A 23,876-nucleotide genomic window follows, 5' to 3' on the forward strand; every position below is an offset into this window, starting at 1 on the left:
TTGTATTACAGATTATTCCATTTCGAATAGTTTGTTACAAAAAGCAATATGAAAAATGGGAAGCAAGCCTAAATCAGTTTTTGTACTTTAAACTCAGAAATTGGAAAATGAAAAACTGGTCGATTTTTGTTTTTTTTATGAAAAACCGAAATAGAAAAAACGAGTCTTTTTCTGGTTTTCTGCTTTCCGATTTAGAATGCAAAAACGATTGGGCGGAATGGACACGGACCCAGGTGGTATAGGACTCCATATTGCATTGCACATGAATCCAGTAATGTCCCATAGGTAACGAGGCTCAGTTCTTTAGATAGAGATAGTGTATGTTTGTACACAGCCAGCTGGCCCCGTGGATATGTAGTGTTTTTCGAGTGTTTTTCAGTGTGTGGGAGTGCGTGTTTGGTCTTGTGTCGCTTCTTTCAGTCGCTTTCTGGTTGTCGCTCACCTCTGAAGACGCGCACTCGAGGAGGGGCGGGGCTGGCTTTCTGTACCGCCTGCCTGTCACACTCACAAGACGCGCGCACACTTGCTCAATCTTTTCTGCTTAGAAACTTTTATAAAAATGTTTGAAACCTCCAATTCCAGCTGGCTTTCAGAGGAGGTCAAGACAGGGGTGAGTACATTAGCTCGCAGAACTAATATTGCATTTGAAGAGAAGTAATATGTGTCAGGTTTTCTTTTCGTTTATTATATGAGTAGGCATTTAAATGATAGGCTAGTTTAAAACACTTGCAAATGTGAAATTCAGTTTGTCGTATTTCAAGATTCTAATCAAGGGGTCTGCAGAACGGAATTCATTCAGTTTGTCGTGTTTCAAGATTCTAATTTAACGCACTTTTTCATCTTTTTTTGTTTCACTTTCGTTCCCTTTCTCGCGTGAAGATCTCTTTTTTAAACAGGCTTGTTTTGTAAAACGTATTATTATTATTATTATTATTATTATTATTATTATTATTATTATTATTATTATGATTATTTATGATATGTAAGTTCTTAAACTGGCACAGTATGAAATATTGTGAATAACTTCCAGCGTCCAAGCTCCGGGGAAGCTCTCTGCTTTTTATTTTCACTTTGAATGTTTGATCTAATATCAGATTCAAGGTGAATGCTGAGACTCGTGCTGAGATTCAGAGTGGAATCTTTTATTTTCAAAAACGTTTTTTTTTTTGTGAATACATTATATTATTGTCTTTGTAATTTAATTTCTACACAACCGGTATATTTAATGCACAGTAGCAATTCAATAATATCAAATTCGAGATTCTTAATAAAAAAAATCTATTTTATTGCTGATTGCTGCTGCAAATCCAGTCCCTTTTCTGCGTAAGAAACTGCTTCTTCTCTCTTTGATTTCCACTTTCCATCTCTATCTCTATCTCTATACTATCCTCCAGTGTCCAATCTGCAAACCAGACCCTTAAAGGGTTACTGCATAGAATCGGTTGTTTTCAAAAGATTTAATTTCTACCATGTAATATGACATGGTATTTGTTCTGTGTATTTTTTCTATTGCAGTTTCTGCTTGATTCATTAGTGATCCGTGATTAATAGATACTAGGATTTTTTTTCAGCAACTTTCTACCATTGCACTATTACTATTAAAGGTGATGCAATGTGTTAAATATCATATATTTTAACTGTGTGTAATAACTGAAGCCACTGCATCACCCAGACGCTTCCCCACCTTTTCACTGATAATCAGCTTTTCTGAGTTTCATTTAGAAGCTGCCCTGGTTGCAGAAGCAGGAATGTCCTTCTGAAGTAGTTATTAATTCTGGTAAATAGTAATCCAGGCAGGCAAACCCTTTGAGTTTCTCTGAATAGCTGTATTTCCAAACCCCCCTAACATGCTGTAATCTGACGGGCATATCGCTTCAAATGGAAAGGAGCCCGTTAAAAACATGTTCACTGCATGCCTGCTTATTCCATTTTTCGGTACCAATCAATGATCATGAGAAAGCATCTTCTGACAATCTGAATTAGATAACTACACATTTTACGAAGGCTAATTTCTTTGCTGATCTTGGCTGGAATTTATTTTTTGAGCTGTAATGAGATTAAATCATATTCATTTTCTGATCAAATGAAATGCTGTCACTTCTTTACTCACGAAAGGAATGCTATGTAATCTTCCTTAATATAAGCATAAGCATTATCCTGTGTAAAATACACAGAGACGTTTTCAGATTGTCAGGAGACGCGTTCTTATTATTATTGATTGGTATTGAAACACTGCACAGACAAGGCAGGAAATGTCTTCACACGATGAACATGTTTAACAGGTTCCTTTCTGTTTAAGTGATACCAGTCGGTTTAAAACATGTTAAAAAGGAAATCTGGAAATAAAACCATTTGGAGAAACTTAAAGGATCGACCCCACCCCCAGCCCCCCAGTAATTCAAGCCCTGACCTTTACTTGAGAAAAAACATTGTTATCAATGTGTTGTTTTTCTTCTATTAAATTATAAGCAGTGATAAAGTAAAATACTTATAACATACCTCATATAGCTATCACACCTGTGCAACAGATAGCATTCATCTTAAATATGAATACTCCATTGTCTCTATTTCTTTTCTTAAACTTTGCAGGATAAAATATCCTTCTTCTATAATACATGTACAGAGGAATAAAAAATAAGGGGTCACCAAATTAAAGCGAGATGTATCCTGCCTCTGAGGCAGATTATTGAGATTTCTATAAAAGAAGAAAGGCAAAATAAAACGAGGTTGTGATTATTTTTTTGTAATTGTTTTAAACTGTTTGTATCATATACAGCACTCAAATATCAATGTAAACACATTGTTTAAAGAAATGAAATGGGCACATGGAGACCTCAAACTATTGTATTTCATTATTGCTAAAAACAACATAAAATAAATACAAACTGTTCTGAAACTTTTAAAATAGTTTTACAACATGAATTTCACAAGTGTGAAAATATAGTTCACAAATCATTTATTATTCACGAGCATGCGTTTCTTCGAGGGCACCTGTGGTGAACTGCAAGTGAATCGAGAGTTATTTCAGTAGAATATTGTAACAGTGAAAGTCCGACTCCTCAGACTGGAATGCGGTTCATGATTCCTGGTTTATTGAAGCCGGGACTCTACACTGGTGTTTATGTGAGCTGCTTTACCAGCCAGTGGTACAGCTGCAGCTGAGCAGCGCGGTGCTGCTCACACTGTGACAACATAAGAAAAGGAAGTCCACAGCACGCTGTTTCAGCCGTGTGCTGCACCCCTAACACAGTCTCCAGCTCTGCTCTCTTTAGGCATCGTCCCGCTTCTCTCTGTCTTTCTCAGCCTGTTACTTATCTCTGTGTCCGGGCCACGCCCCCCGTGCACCTGCCACCAATCCCATGCAGACACGCCTCAAGCCCCTGATGTTGCAACATTCCATCCCGTGGTTCTGCCAGCAATGTTGCAGCTTGCAAGCCAAGCCCCTGATTGGTGGAGGTTCTCCTGTCTGTGTCGCCCCTGAACACCTGCTGCACTGAACCTGGGGCCAGAGCCTTCCTGAGCAGCAAACCCGGGGTCGTTACAATGTGATTCCAAATACCTTGCTCATGTTTTACAGCCCCTCCTATTGTTGTGATGGGCTATTTCGATGCACAACGTGTTCAAATCAGGACACGCTTCAAGTCATTGAAACATGGCAGGGTGATGTGACATGATAGTGTTGATTTCCACAATTGTCGCCTATAGCTACACACAAAGCAAAGCCGATTGCACGCAGATATACAAATATCATGGATGAAGAGAATCATTCCAACACAATACAATGGTACCTGTATGAGCCGTTATTGTTACAGTAATCTAACCTCTCCAGGCAGCGAGAGTGATGATTCAGACGAGGATAGCCACCAGGTCATTTTAACAGCAGTCAGAGGATAAACCCGCCCGCAATACTCTTTGATTGGTTGCAAATATGAACGTTGACTCTTCAGTAATTCTCCAGATTTGCACAGGGCTGTACAGCCGCTTTTTAATGCTTCTGGTCGTTCAACCTTCCCTGTAGTCACATCAAGTGTCATTGTGTTGTAGTAAGTTAGATATGTTAGTAACACAGCAGCCTTCAGGAAAATACAATATTCTGTAACCGACGATGCTCTGGGAAAAAAAAAAGGGACGAAATGAGGGTCCCAAGAAAGTGGGTCACTTTAAATATGCATCGCTGCTGCTGCTGCTGCAGAGTCGCTTCCAATAGGACCTCGGTTGTTTTACGTCTCATCCGAAGGACGGAGCACAAGGAGGTTGAGTGACTCGCTCAGGGTCGCACACACACAGTGAGTCAGTGGCTGAGCTGGGATTTGAACCTGGAATCTCCTTTAATCACTGGACCAGCAAGCCCAGTGAGGGGAGATGCAGGTTTAAATACCTGCCATTCTTCAGCACAGGTTCCAGTTCAACTCCTCAGTGGGTTTATTACATGTAATATGGTACCTAATGTAGCACTTCAGCACCTTATATAGTACTGCTATATAGCAGTGATTTGATATTGATAAGTAAGTGTTTAAAAGCGGTCCCTGGCTGTGGTGGTAATGGCAGAGATCGAGGCTGGGGTCACATGTTAGTTATTATAGAACTACAGTACAGGTAAGACACAATGCAAGTCAAGCTGCAGGACACAAGAGCTATGCTGCTGTTGAGAGCGTGTTCTTCACTTTAAAAAGATTGCATTGATGTGAACAGCAAAATAAATACATCCATAAGGGCAGCAGTGTGGAGAAGTGGTTAGGGCTGTGGACAGGGCAGCAGTGTGGAGTAGTGGTTAGGGCTCTGGACTCTTGACCGGAGGGTTGTGGGTTCAATCCCAGATGGGGGACACTGCTGCTGTACCCTTGAGCAAGGAACTTTACCTAGATTGCTCCAGTAAAATCCCAACTGTATAAATGGGTAATTGTATGTAAAAATAATGTGTAAAAAATAATGTAATTGTATGTAAAAATAATGTGATATCTTGAAACAATTGTAAGTCGCCCTGGATAAGGGCATCTGCTAAGAAATAAATAATAATGCATGAATAAATACATCAATAAATGCATAAATAAATCAGACCCAAAATCAGTATATTTACGAAAGGTATCTCAGGTGAGATGCACATCACAGTTTATGTAAAAAATTAATAACTAAATTAATCAATAAATTAGCATTATTTAGAAGAACTACCACAGTGTACAATGAAGTGCTTTTTATACACAAGTATTGCAAAGCACTGTACAGCACATAGCAGAAAAAAACAACAAACCACAATACATTTGAATAGCGTGTCACACATACAACTGCCACAGTCACACCATTAAAATACAGATTTAAATAACAGGACACACATAATAATACAAAAGCAGCCATTTTAAAGTTACATTAAAACCCACTGAGATAAGAAAGCCATTTTATAAAAGTGTGTTTGTAGTCTTGACTTGATAACTAACAGTCCCAGCTTCCCTGACAAACGAAGGCAGAGCATTCCATAATTCAGGAGCTCTACAAGAAAAAGCCCTCCCTCCCGTGTTGCTTTTGTTGACTCTAGGAATAACCAGCAGCCCCGCATCCTGTGATCCAGAGTGCGGTTTGGAAGATACGGGGTCAGTAACTCCTGCAAATAACTAGGTGCTAATCCATTCAGGGCCTTGGAAGTTAACAGCATCTTAAAATCAATTCTATACTGCACAGGGAGCCAATGTAAAGAGGTCAACACAGGGGTAATATGTTCACTTTTCCTGGTTTTAGTCCGAATTCTAGCAGCTGTATTCTGAACAAGCTGCAAGCAGGATACCACATGTTTTGGGAGCCACAAAAAAGTGCATTACAATAATCAATTCTAGATGAAACAATTCAGCATCGTTCACTTGTGTATGCTGTAGTATGCATTACAATAGATCTTACAAGGTACTACAGTACATACTGCAGTATTATTGACTGCAGTGCATCTAGTTCACCACTAGGTGGTACAGTACATGCTATCATATTGTGCAGTTTTGTAGTATTCTGTGATATTCTATAGATCAGGGGTTCTGCACCTCGTTTGAATCACACCCCACCTTCACAATGTTTCTTTACCTGCCTCCCTGGCAGTCTTTCTGGGGTCTCCTATTCCCAGTACAAATTCTACTGCTGAGCCACAAGAAGACTGCTGCCAGTAATGTAACACCAGGGCTGAAGAAAGAGAAATGCTTCTATTATTGACGTCGAGTTTAGAGAAAGTGAATGGCTGGTTATATTAAGAATGTGTTTGTGCCGCTACTGGCAACAGCGGAATCAGCTGCCTGCCCCTGTGTGCATTTGTGTGTTATATGTTGTGTGTGGGGTGTTAATGTTGGTGTATTGTAGTTGGTACACGGGATATAATGTGGGTAATGAGCACGAGTGTTTAAAAAGTATAATTGTATTTAGGCACGGGGATTGCACTTCACTTCACGTGCATTTAAAGTATTTAATAGTATGTGAGCACGGGGTTGCACAGATTTAGTTCACGTGCTGGGATTCAAGTGAATTTTTGTTTGTTTATTAAAACACTGAGCGCTGCCGCCTCTCGGTTTCACTCACCACTACTGTCTATCTGTGTACTCTTTTCTGGTCTGACTTCAACCCCTGCAGCGTCAGCCTGTCACAGTCTTCTATTGAATTCGATAGAAATATAGGGTAGTTCTTAAAAAAGGTGTTTTACAAAGTGGGGACGTCCCCACAACATTGTTTTTCAGGAGTGTGACAGGGAACCGGGTCGCTGGTTCCTGCGCAAGTGTGTGCCTGTGAAAAATCAGCGGGGACGCGCAGTTGGAGACGCATTGCTAAGCAACCAATTGAGTGGCAGGCTTGTACTGAGCTAAAGTGATCGGGAGGTCTGGATTGGCTGGGGGGCGTGCCTGGGGATGCTGCGCAGAGCTCAAAAAGCAGCTGCGCTGCAGCTCGGGGTCGCTGCAAGGCCATCGCTGTGCAGACTGGCGCGGAGTGAGAGTTTGTTTACATCCAGGAGGGAAGCGTCCGCTCTGCGGGAACGACTACTACGGAGCCCTTTAACTGCAAGACTCTGTGAAGGCGATTGCCCAGCCAGGACCATCAGAATGGCCCGGAGTCGCTGGGAGGCCAGGACTTCAGAAATAACACAACAGAAGTAGGTCAGCTTAGGGGAGGTGGATCCCAAAACAGTATAAAGAGGGTTACCGTAGAGTAGTAGGTTCCTGGAGCGGGACGTTCCTTTTAGTGGGACTCACACAATCGCTCTGTCTTTTTGTTTTAGATGGTGATGCACTCACAATCGCTCTGTCTTTTTGTTTTAGATGGTGATGCACTCACACAATCGCTCTGTCTTTTTGTTTTAGATGGTGATGCACTCTCACAATCGCTCTGTCTTTTTGTTTTAGATGGTGATGCACTCTCACAATCGCTCTGTCTTTTTGTTTTAGATGGTGATGCACTCACAATCGCTCTGTCTTTTTGTTTTAGATGGTGATGCACTCACAATCGCTCTGTCTTTTTGTTTTAGATGGTGATGCACTCTCACAATCGCTCTGTCTTTTTGTTTTAGATGGTGATGCACTCTCACAATCGCTCTGTCTTTTTGTTTTAGATGGTGATGCACTCACAATCGCTCTGTCTTTTTGTTTTAGATGGTGATGCACTCTCACAATCGCTCTGTCTTTTTGTTTTAGATGGTGATGCACTCACACAATCGCTCTGTCTTTTTGTTTTAGATGATGCAACCACCATAGATAGCAGGTTCATTTCTCGTGTTTTATCTACAGTAGCAGGTTCATTTCTCGTGTTTTATCTACAGCAGCAGGTTCATTTCTCGTGTTTTATCTACAGCAGCAGGTTCATTTCCACTGTGTTTTATCTACAGCAGCAGGTTCATTTCTCGTGTTTTATATACAGCAGCAGGTTCATTTCTCGTGTTTTATCTACAGCAGCAGGTTCATTTCTCGTGTTTTATCTACAGCAGCAGGTTCATTTCTCGTGTTTTATCTACAGCAGCAGGTTCATTTCTAGTGTTTTATATACAGCAGCAGGTTCATTTCTAGTGTTTTATCTACAGCAGCAGGTTCATTTCTCGTGTTTTATATACAGCAGCAGGTTCATTTCTAGTGTTTTATCTACAGCAGCAGGTTCATTTCTCGTGTGTTATCTACAGCAGCAGGTGTCACTCACTCTCCTATTCCCACCACTCTTATTTTTCACCTGTTTTAATTGTTATAATTTTGATTTTCAGACCACGATTATGGCGATTGAGTTTGACGGAGGGGTCGTTCTGGGGTCAGATTCCCGTGTTTCTGCAGGGTAAGACTTTAATAATCAGAGGTGTTGCACTCTGCTTTTCCATGATTATACTCTATATTACAATGCTGTGCCATGCTTTAGCATGCATGATTGATACTCACTGTGTGTCAGTGCTTTTCCATGATTCCACGTTGCTATGCTAAGCATAATGGTCTTGACAATACTATCTCCAGCACCAACACTTGGTTAGTTTGGTTCAGTGCTGGCAGTGATTCAGTATAGAAATCCCAGCAGGGCTCAGCCTGCACTTTCCACCTGGAGCAGGAAGGAAGGCAGGAGTTAGTGGGAGAAGGAAGCTGGTAGTTACAGTGCTGTCTCAGTGCATTGGAAGAGTGCTGTCACGCTAACGACACTGAGAAGATGCTTTTACAGCTATCAGTGAGTAACCCCTCCATGCCTCCTCCCCACAGTGAATCCATAGTGAACCGCGTGATGAACAAGCTGTCTCCTCTTCATGACAAGATCTACTGCGCTCTGTCAGGCTCTGCTGCAGACGCCCAGGCCATGGCTGACATGGTCAGCTATCAGCTGCAGCTGCACAGGTATGTAGAGGAATCCTCTTCCAATGCCACTCCAGTTTATTTGGCTCTGAGCTTCTGAAAGTCCCTGCATTCATTGTTTCTGTGATTGGAAGTGTTTGTTTTTTATTTCCTGCAGTATAGAAATGGGCGAGGCTCCGCGGGTGTGCTCTGCTGCCACACTGGTCAGAAACATCTCTTACAAGTACAAGGAGGAGCTGTCTGCTCACCTCATTGTGGCCGGATGGGACCGCAGGAAAGGAGGCCAGGTATAGGACTGGAAATACTTTGAAATATATCACTGTGTGCACTGGGGCCGCAGCCAAACACACGCCACACACTGGGTGTGTCATTGCTTTGCAACGCTTCAGCATCATCAAGCCCAGCCAATCAGAGTGCACGGAATCTTGAATATATGTGTGCAATGAGGCCTGACAGGGTGTCCTGAAGGGTCTATTGCATTTATAATCCAGGTCAAACCATGGATTTAAAAATAAATAAATTAGGGCACATTTTCTTTTTTTTTTTTTTTTTAAATTAAATATACTTATGCCAATAAAGGCACCAAAAAAGCAGTCTCATTTATAACTTTGAGCTGTACAGCTGAGTTGAAACATGCAAACGTAAGTAAATATTTATTTTTGATATGTTGAATTGTACCTTGGAAGAGATCCACCAGGCAGCGCTGTTGAGACGTCACTGAAATATTTTTTCTCTCAACTGTTTCAGCAGAACAGAGGGACGGGAGGAAAAAAATTAATTCGATGCCGTCTCGGATTTCATTACTTTTTCGAAGTCTGTGTCTGAGAGGGGTGGATAATGTGCAGAAGTGTATTTTTATGATTTTCTGTAGCGTTTTGTCAGAAATCTCGCACGTACTCTTTTTATTTATATATTCTCTGAGCACACTCTTAAACCCAGGGGAGACGTTCAAGGAGGACAGAGATGTTTTAAACTCCTGTAGTGGTTTTGTTCGTGCACTGGGCGGTCTATATGTCCAGACAACGTTTTAATAATCAAGAAAATATCACAGACTCATTTCATTTGACGTTTTAACGAATCGGAGCAGTAGTAGTGCTCTTTTCGGTTTATTAAATGCTTTAATTGGATTGGTTGGTTGTGCAGACCACCGTAAATCCAAAGTAAAAAGCAGTCTGGGTGATCCAGTGCTTTACAGGTTTAACAGCATTAGTACTTCAATACAGTAATAGGAATGTGTTTAATTATATGCTTAGCCCTTGGGCTATGCATGCATAAAGCTAAAAACGCCCACCGCTAAATTCTAGAACATTCTATATATCACTCTCAAGACTAAAACATTTCTATACCTTATAGCAATGCATCAACATAAGAGATATTCAATTCAAATATATGCTTACGTTCCAGTATATGGAAGTGTAGTGTAGGATATATTGAACAATAAGAACTGCCTTCAAAAGGCAGAGACTTGTGAATACGACCAAACAGCAATCAGTATTTCAGAGATCCTCAGAGCTTGTAGTTAGCAAGCTGAGCGATACTTGACTGGGGTTTTGCCTTGGTTTTTATAGGATTTTCCCTCCATTGAATACATCAGGTCCCAAGTAAATCTAATCATCACTCAGCCTTGACATTTCTTATCTTTAAGTTAATTATACATTCTAGAAGGATCTGTTCAACTCCTTTTTCAAAACTGATTGAATATTACTTATTGCCAAAAAATACTGGAACATGATTTCATTGCTCTCTTTCTCCAACTCCTTCTTCTAAAAAGTCAGGTGGACCAAAGTTCACACAATCCTTGCTATAATATAATACAAGTATATGTGTAGATATGAGAGATGTTTTTAATACGTAACACCAGCTCTATTTGATTATATTTAGCTAAAATTATATTATTATTTAGTCAAAAATTGTATGTCCCTCTTAGCTGCATATTACATTACCTTTTCAGTGTGTTGTCAATGGGTCAGTTTAACTTCATATACAAATGTGTATTAACAATGTATTTGACAAAGACTGCCTTTGAATAAGCATGCAGTGGTCAGTTCAGTTAGTTTCATTTAAGTTTTAAGCTATAATTAACATTAAGTATAACAGCCTTATTTAACTGTGTCATTCTTGGACCAAGCCTGATCTCTCTCTGTTTCTGAACATTGCCTGCACAAGCAGGATTCAGTCACCCTGTTTTCTTGCCAAGACCTTGGATTCAAAACTGCAGACTACAAGTAAATCTCTTTGACTAATAAAAAGAACCTTCCATATCCAGCACCACTCTGCTTGCAGGCAGATAAGGGCAAGGCTATTTTTCTTTAGCTTTATTGTGTACTAAAATTATTGAATACAGTTTATACTTTATTTGTCTAATTCCACCCTAACAGTTCCTGTTTTTTATTGCAGTAAAACCTTTATATAAACTAAACATTTATATTCTTTAATTTAATGGATACTGTAATGTCTAAAAGATTTTTTGTTTAGTTGGAGAAAGAGAATGAACTAATTCTTAAACTGATTAAATTAAATGCTCGCTCCTGCTTTTACAGTCTATTTGTATTACAGTAGAGCCTTAAACAAGCAAAAACACTAGTTTAAATATTATGTTTCATATTCGATCAAAATACGTAAAACATATTATTTCTCTTCAGAGAGTTTTGTCTCACTATTATTAGATCAGAATATATTTTTTAAAAGCTCTATGCTTCATAACACAATCAAATAAAATCAAATAGGTCTTTTTAGTTTCAAATATCGTTCTGTTTAAAAAGGGGTACCCTTTTGTTTTCTATTAATTTGCAATACCTCGCCTCTGTGTTTAGTTCCCGCAGATGCCTTTCTTTCAAGGTTACAGGCTTCCACGAGTGTATGTGCACGAATAACAAAGGCACATAGACAAGCTTGTTTTCTAACATTAACACTTGTTCAGTTTTCTTAGTTCAAATTATTATTATTATTATTATTTATTTCTTAGCAGACGCCCTTATCCAGGGCGACTTACAATTGTAAGCAAATACATTAAGTGTTACAATACAAGTAATACAATAAGAGCAAGAAATACAGTAACTTTTGTTCAAGTGTGACAAACCACAATTCAATAATACAGCAGATAAGTGATAGTTACATCAGGATATGATTAAATAGTGATAGTTACATCAGGATGTGATTAAATACAAAGTACTACAGGTTAAACACTTGGCAGATTACAGTATTCTGAACTACAGGATTAAATGCAGTAAAATAGGGGGCAGATAAGAGCAAAATAAAGCACATTTACATGAAGAGTGATAGTGTCCCAGGATACAAACAGGAGTTCTACAGGTGCTGTTTGAAGAGGTGAGTCTTAAGGAGGCGCCGGAATGTGGTCAGGGACTGGGCAGTCCTGACATCTGTAGGAAGGTCATTCCACCACTGCGGAGCAAGGGTGGAGAAGGAGCGGGCTCTGGAGGCAGGGGAGCGTAGCGGAGGTAGAGCTAGTCTTCTAGTGCAGGCGGAGTGGAGAGGTCGAGTGGGGGTGTAGGGAGAGATGAGGGTCTGGAGGTAGCTGGGTGCAGTCTGGTCAAGGCATCTGTAGGCTAGTACAAGAGTCTTGAACTGGATGCGAGCGGTGATCGGGAGCCAGTGGAGCGAGCGGAGTAGTGGAGTAGCGTGGGCGAAGCGAGGCAGAGAGAACACCAGGCGGGCAGCAGAGTTCTGGATGAGCTGGAGCGGACGGGTGGCGGACGCAGGGAGGCCAGCCAGGAGGGAGTTGCAGTAGTCTAGGCGGGAGAGTACCAGGGCCTGGACCAGGAGCTGGGTAGCATAGTTGGTGAGAAAGGGTCTGATTCTTCGGATGTTGCTCAGGAAGAATCGGCAAGTGCCTGCCAGAGTGGAGATGTGCTGGGAATAAGAGAGGCAGGGGTCCAGGGTGACTCCAAGGTTCTTAGCTGAGGAAGAGGGAGAGAGTGTGGTAGATTCCAGAGGAACAGAGATAGAGAGATCAGAGGGGGAGGAGGAGGGAAAGAAAAGGAGGTCAGATTTAGAGAGGTTGAGTTTGAGGTGATGCGAGTGCATCCAGGAGGAAATAGCAGACAGACAGGTAGAGATACGGGAGGAGATGGTGGAGTCAGAGGTGGGGAAGGAGAGGAAAATCTGAGCATCATCAGCATAGAAATGGTATGAGAAACCATAGGATGCGATGAGGGGGCCCAGGGAGCGGGTGTAGAGAGAGAGAACAGGAGAGGACCCAAGACTGACCCTTGGGGGACTCCAGTTAAGAGAGGGTGAGGTGTGGAGGTTGCTCCACGCCAGGTTACCTGGTAAGTGCGGTTGGAGAGGTAGGAGGAGAACCAGGCCAGAGCAGTGCCAGAGATCCCCAGGTCAGCAAGAGATGATAGTAGAATAGAGTGATCAACAGTGTCAAAGGCAGCAGAGAGGTCGAGGAGAATTAGGACAGAGGAGAGAGAGGCAGCTCGGGCACACTTAAGTGAGTTGGTGACAGAGAGAAGGGCGGTTTCAGTGGAGTGAGCAGAGCGGAAGCCAGATTGGAGAGGGTCAAGCAGAGAGTGGTTGGACAGGAAAGCAGAGAGCTGGCAGTGTACAGTCCACTCGAGGGTTTTGGAGAGGAAGGGTAGGAGGGAGACAGGACGGTAGCTCTGGAGGGAGGTGGGGTCGAGGGTAGGTTTTTTGAGGAGGGGAGTGATAGAGGCTTTTTTGAAGGCAGAGGGAAAGATACCAGAAAGTAGAGAGGTGTTGAGGAGGGAGGAGATGAAGGGGAGTAGAGCAGGAGCAGCAGCTTGAAAGAGGTGAGTGGGGAGGGGGTCCAAGGCACACGTGGTGGGTTTGTGACCCTGGAGCAGGGAGGAGAGGTCAGAGTCTGAGAGGGGCAAGAAGGTGGAGAAGGAGGGCGAGTAAGTAGGGGATGTAGTGGGTGTAGGGGTTGGAGCAGGAGGGGGTGCGGGGGAGGGAGAGGTGTAAATCATTGTAACCTGTTCATAATTTGCTGCAATATTGTTTATGCTGGTTTTAATTCTTTAAAACACAGTACAATTATTACAATATTCTGACAGTGTCAGGTAGTACTGAACTTCTTTAGTTTTTAACTGTAATACGTTCTTTCAACAATAATACTGTTAGGCCTATTTGTTTAACTTTAAATGATTTTATAACTTGTATTTCTAATTCAGTTACTTCAGTATAACAGTTGCTAATATTATTTTACTGAATTAAGTCTGACCCCTTTCTTTGTTCATACAAAATCCAGTTGAAGCAAGTTTTAATCCTAGCCTTTTGCCAATTTTTGGTGTTGATTAGCAAGCATTTTCTAATACGCTTACCTTCTGTTATCCAAAAGTAATGAAAGTAAAGTAACAAAAGAAATTGGCTATTTTTTTCTCATAAAACTGGAATGCGCTAACCAAGCCTGCAGTGTTTGACTCCTCCTAGCAGGTGCTTTCACAGACTGCACACAACTATCCACTGTTTGCAGATCTTTTTGAAAGGAACATATACAGTATTATTATAATTACTGACAAAGTGTAAATCATATTATTTCAATCAATACATGTCAGTTTAAATCCTCCAATAACTCCGCACATTCCCAGCAGGATTTGAACTCTGTGCCAGGCTCAGCTCGGACTGGTTCTGCAAACACCTCGACAGGCCTATGCACAGCTGCTAAAAATATTTTCTAAAACACATTATAGTCATCACAATATTTGTTGCAGTTTCACAAATGTTCAATTTGTTTCCCAAAGATCAGCCTGCTTCCAGTAGCTGTGACAGTCTTGGGTCAGTTTCTGCTCACAGGAGTGGGTGACAGTCTTTAAAAGCCTGATACCTGAAAAAACTGTTAGCTGGGCTTCCATCTCTACATTCCCATTCCCATCGTCAGTGGGCAAAAACATTTGAACTGAATCTGGGTCCATCAAAGAACCACACACCCTTGCAACCGAGGCCTTCCATGCAAAAGGATCTAATGACTTATAGCACAAAAGGGACGTGCCAGAACCGTCTGTGCCAGTGCTGCTAAAAATACATTCTTTGAAGTGATGAAGTTGGGGTGAGTGTGTATAGTGACAGATTCTACAGTTTAGTTTTCATTTAGACAGTGGTTTATTGCAGCTCAGAGACTAACAGAGCTTGAAATATTTCTTACATTTCTATAGAAATCCCTGAGTATTTAATAAAGATTCTCTTAATATGTGCATTTTCCACAGTTGAGACAATTTGTTTGTGTTTCAGCCAGTCCTGAAAGACAGCGATTATTTATTGTTTGGTATTTTTTTCTGTTTTGCTTCTTCCAGTTCATTTAATTGTTCTTCATCCAAATCGGCATGTCTACTTACTACCTTTGTGATTTTTTGCTGGTAATTGGTCACTCAGTTTCATAGTTACTGTACATCTGTAACGGTAAACAAGATGGCTACCGGTGCTTTACTGAGGAATAAGATATGAAGTATTCTGTGTTGATTCTGTTGTGTTATTGTATTACACAGAGACACTCCACTGAACTATAACCAGCGGCTCATATGTAATGTAACAATTATATTACACACTTTCTCTAATGTGCACAATTATATTACACACTTTCTTTAATGTGCACAATTATATTACACACTTTCTTTAATGTGCACAATTATATTACACACTTTCTTTAATGTGCACAATTATATTACACACTTTCTTTAATGTGCACAATTATATTACACACTTTCTTTAATGTGCACAATTATATTACACACTTTCCCTAATGTGCACAATTATATTACACACTTTCTTTAATGTGCACAATTATATTACACACTTTCCCTAATGTGCACAATTATATTACACACTTTCTTTAATGTGCACAATTATATTACACACTTTCTTTAATGTGCACAATTATATTACACACTTTCCCTAATGTGCACAATTATATTACACACTTTCTTTAATGTGCACAATTATATTACACACTTTCTTTCACAGCGGAGGCTTGAACATCACAGGACTTCTCTTATTTTTAGCTTTACTTTAGCCTGTGAGATACTGTTGTGTGCTGCCATTCCTAATTAAAATAGCATGGTGGTTATGTGAATAGGTATTGCTTCATTTTTTCTTTGAAGCAAGAATTTTTCCTTATTCTCTTCCCGAGTGAAATTTGGAGCCACCGTGCTCTCTCAGCGCTCTCCCGCAGGATGTATTGCTGTTGAAATGAAACACAGGAGACAGTGTGCAGCTGCAGGATGTGTTGCTGTTGAAATGAAACACAGGAGACAGTGTGCAGCTGCAGGATGTGTTGCTGTTGAAATGAAACACAGGAGACAGTGTGCAGCTGCAGGATGTGTTGCTGTTGAAATGAAACACAGGAGACAGTGTGCAGCTGCAGGATGTGTTGCTGTTGAAATGAAACACAGGAGACAGTGTGCAGCTGCAGGATGTGTTGCTGTTGAAATGACTCACAGGAGACAGTGTGCAGCTGCAGGATGTATTGCTCACGCTCCCCCCGTCTGGGCGCTGGGTGCTCGCGCTCCCCCCGTCTGGGCGCTGGGCGCTCGCGCTCCCCCCCCGTCCGGGCGCTAGTTCCTCCTCTTCATAATAGGGACAGTTGGCAAATCGATGTTTTTGGTTGCAGAGGGGGCACACCTGCGATGGCTCGCTATATCACCCTTGATGTCTGGCCATTAGGCGACACTCCTCCTCCCTGTCCTTCACCTCTTGCTCTTCCTTCCATCCCATTATTTTTATTTATATATTATATATGTATTTATTTATTTTTTTCAAACTCCACCAACTACAAAAACCAAAAAGAAATCCTGTACTCCTGCTCCTGACCTGACTCCTCCGAAGGCGCTGTATCCCACGAAGACACCGTATGTTACAGATGTCTTTGTGTGGCGTGTGGGTGGTGACGTCAGGTTCAGGAAGCAGCAGTCAGAAACAAAGTAGTCACTGAAACTGAAGCTCTATGGCTGCACTCAGTGTTTTATTAAATAATAAAACAAAAGATTTAAACAGAACACCAAACAAAAGGGCACAAGGGCCAAACAAACAAACAAACATTAACAAGTATATTGTATATAGCAATTGTTTTTCTCTCTCTTACTTCGCAAATCACGTCTCGCCTCTGACACTCTCCGCCTTCTGAGTCGAGAGTGGGTCTTTTATATTCGTGGCTGGAGCCTTAATTACCTATTAATAAATGACCTTATTAAAGCTCCAGCCACATTCCCACGAGAGTTATAGGGAAGGGGTTTTAACCCCATACCCACCTAATACACATTACAAGACCGGCTCTCTCGCCGGTCTCAAACAGCAATAATAAAAGAGGGACGGTGCTCGACCGCCCGCACATAAACACAATAATGATTAGGAAGGACGGCTTCGTCCGCCCGCCTACAAATACAATAATAATAATAATAATACAGAACATACATATTTACAAATAATAATACATAGGCGGGGTGTACTCCGTCACAGCGAGCTACACATTGCCTTACTGAAATATGTTTGCTCCAATACAACATGTTAAAGGACAATTAACTGTTACAGTGTGACACTGACGCGTTCTTACATCAATTAACTGTTAGTGTGACACTGACTCGTTCTTACATCAATTAACTGTGTTACAGTGTGACACTGACGCGTTCTTACATCAATTAACTGTTACAGTGTGACACTGACACGTTCTTACATCAATTAACTGTTACAGGTGACACTGACGCGTTCTTACATCAATTAACTGTTACAGGTGACACTGATGTGTTCTTACATCAATTAACTGTGTTACAGTGTGACACTGACGCGTTCTTACATCAATTAACTGTGTTACAGTGTGACACTGACGCGTTCTTACATCAATTAACTGTGTTACAGTGTGACACTGATGTGTTCTTACATCAATTAACTGTGTTACAGTGTGACACTGACGCGTTCTTACATCAATTAACTGTGTTACAGTGTGACACTGTGTTCTTACATCCACACACAGCAGGCAGGGTTGGGACGATAATGGAAATTTGGTATCTCGATTATTATCACTGTTGTATTTAATGTATGCTGCTATGTGATCCTGTTTTGAACAGGTATACTTCCAGTATAGTAGTTTTCTTTTCTTTTGTGACAGTAGCTGTGCTTGTTATCAGCAAAGCACCTACACTTCATACATGAATAACATACCCCCAAGACCACGCAGATATTTAACAGAATGAATAAAACAAGTAAACTTATCCTATCCAATTCCACATCAACAAGCAAGATCCAGACAGCAAAATGAAGCTCAATCCATCAGTTGTAAGGTTACCTGCATACTGTATCCCACAAACCACACTGCTGGAAGTATTGTGCTTTGGGGCTGCCATTTTTTGTGGATGCGTACGCAAGTATAGCCTCCATATGTTCACACACAGCAGATAAACATACACCGGCATGTAAAATAACGAACAAAATAAAAGCAGAAGTATACCAATTCAATCTAATTTCATGAATCCACGCCGCTTCATGAATCCACACTGCTTCATGAACCTACGCTGCTTCATGAACCCACGCTGCTTCATGAACCCACGCTGCTTCATGAACCCACGCTGCTTCATGAACCCACGCTGCTTCATGAACCCACGCTGCTTCATGAACCCACGCTGCTTCATGAACCCACGCTGCTTCATGAACCCACGCTGCTTCATGAACCCACGCTGCTTCATGAACCCACGCTGCTTCATGAATCCACACTGCTTCATGAACCCACGCTGCTTCATGAACCCACGCTGCTTCATGAACCCACGCTGCTTCATGAATCCACACTGCTATAATTAAAGGAAAATGTTTGTCTCCAGTCTGTGTGAATCGAGGCTGTCACTGAAGATACTCTAGAAGATACTAAAACACGTTACTAAGGCCATGTCCACACTGTGCTTTAAACCTGATTAAAACTGCCTGTCTCTCTGCGTCTCACAGGTGTTTGTCTCTCGTGTTTGTCTCCCTGCGTCTCGCAGGTGTTTGTCTCTCGTGTTTGTCTCTCTGCTTCTCACAGGTGTTTGTCTCTCTGCTTCTCACAGGTGTTTGTCTCTCGTGTTTGTCTCTCTGCTTCTCACAGGTGTTTGTCTCACAGGTGTTTGTCTCCCTGCGTCTCACAGGTGTTTGTCTCCCTGCTTCTCACAGGTGTTTGTCTCTCTGCTTCTCACAGGTGTTTGTCTCTCGTGTTTGTCTCTCTGCTTCTCACAGGTGTTTGTCTCTCTGCTTCTCACAGGTGTTTGTCTCTCGTGTTTGTCTCCCTGCTTCTCACAGGTGTTTGTCTCTCGTGTTTGTCTCCCTGCGTCTCACAGGTGTTTGTCTCTCTGCTTCTCACAGGTGTTTGTCTCTCGTGTTTGTCTCCCTGCGTCTCACAGGTGTTTGTCTCTCTGCTTCTCACAGGTGTTTGTCTCTCGTGTTTGTCTCCCTGCGTCTCACAGGTGTTTGTCTCTCGTGTTTGTCTCCCTGCGTCTCACAGGTGTTTCTCTCGTGTTTGTCTCCCTGCTTCTCACAGGTGTTTGTCACTCTTGATGGGATGATTGCCAGGCAGCCGTTTGCTGTTGGAGGCTCTGGCAGTTCATACATCTACGGTTACGTGGATTCGGCGTACAGACCAGGAATGACGAAGGAGGAGTGCCTGCATTTCGTTACAAACAGTAAGTTAAAGAAGCGAAGGAGGAGTGCCTGCATTTCATTACAAACAGTAAGTTAAAGAAGCGAAGGAGGAGCGCCTGCATTTCATTACAAACAGTAAGTTAAAGAAGCGAAGGAGGAGTGCCTGCATTTCATTACAAACAGTAAGTTAAAGAAGCGAAGGAGGAGTGCCTGCATTTCATTACAAACAGTAAGTTTAAAGAAGCGGTTATTTCACCCACACTGTTGTGACTGTATTGCAGAGGATGGATGGGCTTTTCTAGCCTTGAAAATCCTGCATGAGGTAGAACAAAATATAAAAAGTGCAAAAGTGTAGTTGCTGTATGATGTGACTGTGTCAGGCAGTGCATTGTAGTTGCTGTGTGATGTCACTGTTGGGGCAGTGCATTGTATTTGCTGTGTGATGTCACTGTGTCAGGCAGTGCATTGTATTTGCTATATGATGTCACCGTGTCAGGCAGTGCATTGTATTTGCTATATGATGTCACTGTATCAGGCAGCGCAATGTATTTGCGAGTCGGAAGTCTAGGGTGAAATGTACTAAACATGCGCAATGCTGTTAGTCTCTTTAGGGAATGCTTTGCGGCTGCAGTTTTTCTTTGAGGTTCAACCTTAGATGAATATGTAATTATGGGCGTTCCTGCATAAATTCTCAAAACGGGGGTGGAGATGAGGATTCACAAATATTATAATGAGATGTACTAAAGCTGCGGGCAATTGCGACACTTACAAATGCATCAATTTGTTTAGAACTTTTGAAAGCGTGTTTTAAGCAGTCACAATTGTTGCTGGCATTTCCCAGTCCACTTTTTCTCGTGCGTTGCCAGTTGTGCTCAATACATTTGAGGCAGACACCCAAGTACCTAATTTTCACTAAAGTCAGGGTGTACTTACAAGCCTTGAAAACAAATTTCTATGACATTTCTGGTTTTCCCAGCGTGTTGAGAGCAATATACTGCACACATGTGCCACTAACTCATTCTGAATCATTCTGTATAGGACCAGGATCTATTGTGTGTTAATTGTCTAGGCTACTAAGTAGGCCAAGTTAAAAATAATAATTAAAATGAAATAAAAAACCCAAAAATCATTTAGTTTCAATTTATAATAATCTTTTATTCGCATTGTACACCAATGTGTTCAATGCAGCAGCATGATTTATTCTGTGTTACCAGTAGGCTAAAGTACAAAGAAAGTGTGCTAGGAATTAATTTGATTTTACTGCTGTACTGTATAATGTATAGGCCTACTGTACAGATTCATATTTTTACATAATGTAATGTGTAGCGTACCCAAAACACATTAGTGTTATTTCTGCGCAATGATTTATATTTAAAATACATTGAGAAGTGTAATTGTATGTGTGTGTGATTTCTATTATATTGTTGCACCCTTGCATGTACAGTCGTTATCCGTCGGGCACGCTCTCAAACCACAACTCGGCTGCCGCTATTTATTATTTATTGTCGCACAACACTCGCAATGTATGCTAGAGGTCTCGCTCAGAAATATTTTAATTAGTATACTGAGGCTCTTTTCATTAACATATTTTCTCTTAGTTCATACGACATGTATACTTTGTGAATTGACACAACGATAATGCACATTGCGGTGTGTTTGCGCTGCGACTGGCCCATCTTAGTACATCTACCCCTAAATGTTTACACAACACTCGAACACCATCCCAGCTGCTGCATGAAACGGGGGCTCCCGTATTCTGCTGGGTTTAATACAGCACCTGTCAGTGCACAAGCATTTGTATTCGATTAAATGATTATTATTAGTGTATTTGTTAGCATCCTTCTCAGACTTCAGTTTATTCCATGTGATATGCGTTTTTTCCCTAACAGACCGACGTCACGACGCATTCATAAATATTGACACATGCTTTTAAAGGGAGAGGCAGCTTTTCTGTGTTCCAGGTGCCAAAGCGCCTAAACCCACTTGCAACCATTTCAGTCTGAGTCTGGAGCGCTGCAAATTCCAGCCTTACACATTTTACACACAGCGTGACTTACATAACATGAGGCGAGTCCACACTGGATTTTAAACCAGCCGGATCAGTCGAATTTCACCGTCGCTCTGATGAGATTCTCAACATTAACCCGTCTCCACTCAGCTTCCTTTTCACTCTGCTGCAGGCGGGCTTGACAAAAACACCCTGAACACAGTGAATGAGGTGAGGCTGCTAGAGTACATAAATAATAATCTCTAATTATCAGTGTAGACACAAAATCATGCTCATGTTTGTTAGGGTCCGGGTTAGGGTCAGGGTTAGGATCAGGGTCAGGGTTAGGATCAGTGTCAGGGTCAGGCAGTGCATTGTATTTGCTGTATGGTGTGAGTAGCAGTATTGACTCATGTTTCGTTTGCAGCCCTGACACTGGCTATGGGGAGAGATGGATCCAGTGGAGGAGTGGCTTATCTCGTAACCATCACTGAAAAAGGAAGTGAAGAGAAAGTGATCCTGGGGAACGAGCTGCCTGCTTTTCATGATGAGTGAAAGGAGGGTTTGATCTGAACTGCAAACTGACGCTGTGCTGTCCAGTGTGTGCCGTGTCCTGCTGAGTCACAAACACTCAGAATGTACCAGACCCTCGATCAATACACTGTGCAGCATCCCATCCCTTGTGTGTCGTGATCTCATCGCTCTTAACCCCCTCACTGCAAGCTTCTCGCAGCAATCCAGAGTGCAGCTGGATTGTACTGTGAGCAGTTATAAAGCACCCTGCTCCCACAGCATTCAATCACACTTTCTACTAGTCTGAGGTCACTTTGTTATTATAATTAAGATGTCTTCATATTTCATAGTCACAGTTTGTTGAATTTGTTATTTGAACCCCCTCAAAAAAGCAGGTGAGGTAATCAGCAATGACATCAGCAATGTGGCAATGTATTTGTTAATCTGTGACTGTCTTACTTTCGTTTATCTGTTGTCTATTAAATCATGTTGATTTCAATGTCTGGTTTCAATGCTCATCTTTGCTGTGATTGTTGGACAAGATTTAACCTGTGATTTAAACATGACAGAGAAACAACCTCTCCCAGCGGGTGATCATTCAGTGTGATCAGCACAGAGGAGCAGCCTCTCCCAGCGTGTGATCATTCAGTGATCAGTCTCTCCTAGCGTGTTGATCATTCAGTGTGATCAGCACAGAGGAGCAGCCTCTCCCAGCGTGTTGATCATTCAGTGTGATCAGCACAGAGGAGCAGCCTCTCCCAGCGTGTGATCATTCAGTGTGATCAGCACAGAGGAGCAGCCTCTCCCAGTGTGTGTGTGTCAGTGAGTGTGTGTCTGTGTCAGTTTGTGTGTGTGAGTGTGTGTCAGTGTGCGTGTGTCAGTCAGTCTGTGTGTGTCAGTGTGTGTGTGTGGATATAAGATAAAAAGCTAGTTTGTAAAAATAGAACAATTAAAGTCAAATACAAACATTTTATAAGATTGGAATAAAAAAAAAAGTTTAATTGTAAAATTAGAAAAACTAAGATAAAAGCCCAGTTTGTAAAAATAGAACAATTAAAAACAGACTAAAAACAAACAATAATTTATATAAAACTGAAATTAATATATATATATATATATATATAATGATAATAAAAGCTTAGATTAAAAAAGTGAATTTATAAAAATGTGTTTTTAATCTAGATTTAAAACAGTTAACCCACCTTCCCTGAATAATCACTCCATCATTCCGGAGCTTTATAACAGAAAGCTCTAACTCCCATTTATATTTTATCATCCTTGGGAACAGCCAACAATCCTGCGTTGTGTGATCTAAGACTGCGATTAGGAATGCATGGGGTCAGCAGCTCCTGTAAATAAATAGGCTCCAGTCCAGTCAAGGCCTTAGAAGTTCAAAGCAGAATCTTGAAATCAACTCTAAATTGCACAGAGAGCCAGTGCAGGGAGGCCAGCACAGGGGTGATGTGTTCTCTGTTCTTAGATCTACTCAGAACTCAAGCAGCAGCTTTCTGAACGAGCTGCAAGAGAGACACAGCCAGAAAACAGAGCACTGCAATAATCAAGCCTGACAACACAAAGGCATGCACTCGTCTTTCAGCAGCAGCTACACAAACAATAGGTCTGAGTTTTGCAATATTTCTCAGATCATAAAAAGATGATTTAGTAATGTTTCTAATATGAGTCTCAAAAGAAAGAGGAGGGTCAGATATTTCTCATTTCTAGTCTTCATTCTGAAGGGATACGGCTAATGTCCAGCCCAAGTGAATCAGTGTTATTTAGCTGCTTCTGTGAGCCCAGTAGCATAACCTCAGTATTATCCGAATTCAACATCAAAAACTTCATAGACATCCAACACAAGACAAGAAGCTGTAACAGGCCCAGGAGAAGCATCACCTGGGTTTAATAATAGGAATGTAGTTGAGTGTCACAGAGCTTATATTATTATTTATTTCTTAACAGACGCCCTTATCCAGGGCGACTTACAATTGTTACGAGATATCACATTATCTTTTACATACAATTACCCA

General features: G+C 41.4%; 1 protein-coding gene across 2 annotated transcripts; it reads left to right on the plus strand.

Moving 5' to 3' along the window:
* Window positions 1-480: 480 nt before the first annotated feature.
* On the plus strand, window positions 481-22,348 carry LOC117434219 (proteasome subunit beta type-9-like). 2 transcript variants are annotated; one of them, XM_059011083.1, is made up of 6 exons: window positions 481-610; window positions 8,207-8,274; window positions 8,685-8,816; window positions 8,932-9,061; window positions 19,249-19,390; window positions 21,764-22,348. In XM_059011083.1, exons 1-6 carry the CDS (start codon window positions 560-562, stop codon window positions 21,889-21,891), a joined length of 651 nt encoding a protein of 216 aa, XP_058867066.1. In that variant the 5' UTR covers window positions 481-559; the 3' UTR covers window positions 21,892-22,348. The 2 variants fall into 2 exon arrangements, with proteins under 2 accessions (XP_058867066.1, XP_058867067.1); XM_059011084.1 differs by lacking the exon at window positions 481-610 and adding an exon at window positions 6,937-7,111.
* Window positions 22,349-23,876: the final 1,528 nt, after the last annotated feature.

The sequence above is a fragment of the Acipenser ruthenus genome, chromosome 41 (genome assembly GCF_902713425.1).
Source record: "Acipenser ruthenus chromosome 41, fAciRut3.2 maternal haplotype, whole genome shotgun sequence".
Taxonomy (NCBI): Eukaryota; Metazoa; Chordata; class Actinopteri; order Acipenseriformes; family Acipenseridae; genus Acipenser; species Acipenser ruthenus.